The sequence below is a fragment of the Pundamilia nyererei genome, unplaced genomic scaffold (genome assembly GCF_000239375.1).
Source record: "Pundamilia nyererei isolate P.nyererei 1_Seehausen unplaced genomic scaffold, PunNye1.0 scaffold02520, whole genome shotgun sequence".
NCBI classification, from domain to species: Eukaryota; Metazoa; Chordata; class Actinopteri; order Cichliformes; family Cichlidae; genus Pundamilia; species Pundamilia nyererei.
Genome location: NW_005189921.1, coordinates 1,850 through 5,475, shown reverse-complemented (window position 1 = coordinate 5,475; position 3,626 = coordinate 1,850). Strand labels below are relative to the sequence as shown.

At 39.6% G+C, this 3,626-nt stretch overlaps 1 protein-coding gene across 1 annotated transcript; it reads right to left on the bottom strand.

Moving 5' to 3' along the window:
• Nucleotides 1-886: 886 nt before the first annotated feature.
• LOC102213844 (zinc finger protein 227-like) lies at nucleotides 887-2,768 on the bottom strand. The gene is made up of 2 exons (XM_005755690.2): nucleotides 2,057-2,768; nucleotides 887-1,384 (listed from the first exon to the last, which is right to left on the bottom strand). The coding sequence occupies exons 1-2, from the start codon at nucleotides 2,586-2,588 to the stop codon at nucleotides 1,158-1,160; spliced, it is 759 nt and encodes a 252-aa protein (XP_005755747.1). The 5' UTR covers nucleotides 2,589-2,768; the 3' UTR covers nucleotides 887-1,157.
• Between the last annotated feature and the right edge of the window lie 858 nt (nucleotides 2,769-3,626).

Sequence of the window (3,626 nt, the reverse complement as noted above, 5' to 3'; positions counted from 1 at the left end):
CAATGTAGCTTGCCATCACCAGTGTGTGAATGTGTGTGTGAATGGGTGGATGACTGGATATGTAAAGCGCTTTGGGGTCATTGGAGAGACCAAACAGCCACTTCACAAACACATGGCACAACATAGAAGAGCCACCTCCACAAGACAAGACTCAGCAGTCCATCTGCATCTAAAGGACAAAGGTCACTCTTTTGAAGATGCTCACATTTTGGACAGAGAGGACAGATGGTTTGAAAGAGGAGTGAATGAAGCCACTATATGTTCACTATCATAATTGTCAATAGTACATGGTTGTGGTTAAAATATTTGTGGTTTAATGCTCCAATAACTAAACAAACTAAAACCCATTTTGTGCCCGTGTACATTGACCTTTGGTTTGTTGCATGTTAATCTCCTCCAACAGGAGGAAGTTTTTTAACTGGAGCAGAAAAGCCCTAAAGCTGAACATCCGTCTTTTTTCTCCCATATTTTCTTTCTGTTTTGTGTGCTAAACACTACATCTTATAAAGAGCAGTTAATATTTCCCAGCTGAATTGGCCTCTATTCATTGACTAATTGAGGAATCACTGCAGCTCCAATGTAGTTTTTGAATTTGACAACTGGGGGAAAAAAAATACCTTATGCAATCTTCTAATTGGTGTGAGCTGTATTATAGTCAAAGATACACTTAGTGCCTGGAAATATGCCAAGATTGCAAAAAACATTTTAGCTGCTCATTATAGTTCACACACTCATAACTGCCCTTTTGAAGGAAAAGTGTTATTGTGTGACAGTTTTAAGGCAAAGGAGGGTGGGACTGACAAAATGTATTGGGGACTTCCCCCTTCAAGCATGACACTTGGTATTTGATACTTTTGCTCCCTTACAAGAATAAACACAATTCTTGACTGTTGCTCAATTCTTTCATTTTTATTGTGTTTATTTATTGTGTTTTATTGTGACATTTGTCCCAATATAGGATATAAAACAGTAATAATAAACAACATAGCTAAACAATGAACCAACAGAACAGGAGCATACAGAATTTAAAGCTTCATGAAATATAAGATCAGAGTTTCCCTGATACAATTAATAAAATAAACTGAACAAACAATGCTGAGAGTTCTTTACTGCTCTAGACAGAAAAATAATGGCCTGAATATGGATCATCTTTTCACTCACGTGTTTAGCGATGACTCACAGCTGTCCCGCATTTTCTTAGTGTGAACATTTGAACGCGCATGAATTCTCATGTGCTTCTTTAATTTTATCCTCTGGACAAACCTTTCCCCACAGATGCTACAAGGATACGGTTTCTCACCTGTGTGAATTCTTACATGACAGTTCAAATGCGATTTCTGAATAAATCTTTTCCCACAGGTGTTACAAGAATACGGCTTCTCACCTGTGTGAATTCTCATGTGTCTTTTGCATGCTGATGGGTGAGCAAATCTTTGACCACAGGTGGTACAAAGATATGGTTTCTCACCTGTGTGAATTCTTATATGACTTTCCAGTTGTGACTTCTGAATAAATCTTTTCCCACAGGCATTACAAGAATACGGTTTCTCACCAGTGTGAATTCTCATGTGTGTTTTTAATGCTGAGGAGACAGCAAATCTTTTTCCACAGAAGCCACAGGAATACAGCTTCTCAACTGTGTGAATTCTTGTGTGTTTTTTGAACACTGATGATGCAGCAAATCTTTTCCCACAGGTGCTACATGAATACGGCATCTCACCAGCGTGAATTCTCATGTGTTTTTTGAATGCTGATGGGCTAGCAAATCTTTTTCCACAGGTCCTACAAGAATACAAGTTCTCACCTGTGTGAATTCTCATGTGTGTTTTGCATGCTGCTGGAAGAGCGAATCTTTTACCACAGGTGGTACAAGGATATGGTTTCTCACCTGTGTGAATTCTTATATGACGTTCCAGTTGTGACTTCTGAATAAATCTTTTCCCACAGGCATTACAAGAATACGGTTTCTCGCCAGCATGAATTCTCATGTGTGTTTTTAATGTTGATGAGGTAGTAAATCTTTTCCCACAGGTGTTACAAGAATACGGCTTCTCACCTGTGTGAACTCTTAGATGTGTAGTCATTTTGTATTTATTCTGTAAACTTTTTCCACACACGTCACATTGTACAGACTTGTTCTTTGTGTCAGTTCTACTTTGACTCACTGACACAGGACTGTTGTCTACTCTCTGACTGTGATGTCTCTTCTTCAGCTCTGCATTTCTAGTAGATCCAGAGTCCACATGCCCATTTTCTTCATGATATCTGCTCTCTGCTTCAGGAGAGCTGTGAGAAAGGAGCTGCTCACTGTTTGGTTCTGGTTCACTGTGGTGACTTTCCTCATAAGTAGGAGTCTTCATGAAGGTATCACTCTCCTGCTTCAGTCCAAGCTGCTCTCCCTCCGAATTGCTGCACAGTTCCTCCTGTTCCTCTTTAATCTGTGGAGGCTCTGGGTCCTCCTGGTCCAGACTAGAGTTCCTCTCCTGGTTAAAGACCCGCTGTTCTGTAAGAGCCTCTTCTTCCTCAATAGCATGTTGGTGTAGGACATCTGAAGGCACAAGGAAGAAAAATGATAGCAAAACAAACATTTGCGAAAATGTTTACTGGTCTGAACCATAAGCAGATCTCTACATAGTAAGCATGTTGCTCACACATACCACTAAAATTTAAAGTGTACAAATGTGAAAAATTATTAAGGCACTGATGGAAATGTTTAGTTCTGTCACGGTGTGTGCAGGCAGGAGACGAGGACCCAAACGCAGAACTCATAGAGGCAAAGGTAGAGTCAAAACAGCTTTAACCCTTTAAAGCCGGTTGGAGAGGGCACGCTCAGTTTTGCGTAACTATTTTAAAATCCCGGTAGCACTGCAACCACGTGAGCTAGCGCAACAATTTTTTTTGCATACGAAACCGGAGAATTTGTACTTACATCTTATGCCATCAGCTTGTCCTAATTCACAGTTCCTTCCACATATAGCTTTGCAAAAACTGCATAAAAAGCGCTTGCAGGAACAAAAACAAAATATTCCAGAAACACACTTTGCCGATCAGCTGTTCATAACACTTCCTACATCTATCAGCGTGAACTATCGCATGTCCACTAGGGCTGCCACAAACGATTATTTTGATAGTCGACTAGTCACCGATTATTTTTGCGATTAGTCGACTAATCAAATCATCATCCATTGAACGTAAAACGTACAGCTTATTGCACCAGCAGCATCTGCTCATATATAACTATCATTAGCTTACAGCTTTAAGTGTTTAAGGTATGTGCTAACTAAAAATAAAGACAAGATGATAGTTTATTACATTTTAGTTTAATAAACTCCTTGCTATCTAAAATATAACAGGACACCGGAGTATATTCTCGAGCATCTCACACTTCTGATAATCAGCTGTCTGCTTGACGTTTATTCAGCTGTGTAAAAACTATAACTTTAATCTCAGCCAAACCGATTTACTCAGGAACAAATAAAATACTAAAAAAGCCAAACAATAACATTTTTAAGTTATCTAAGTGACTTATATATGTTTAAAATGAGTAGCGAAAGGCGGCGGTGGGTTTGAAAACGATTTGCCGGGAGTCCGGTGCTCTCACAGCTCTAGTGAGCCTTGCCCCTGGC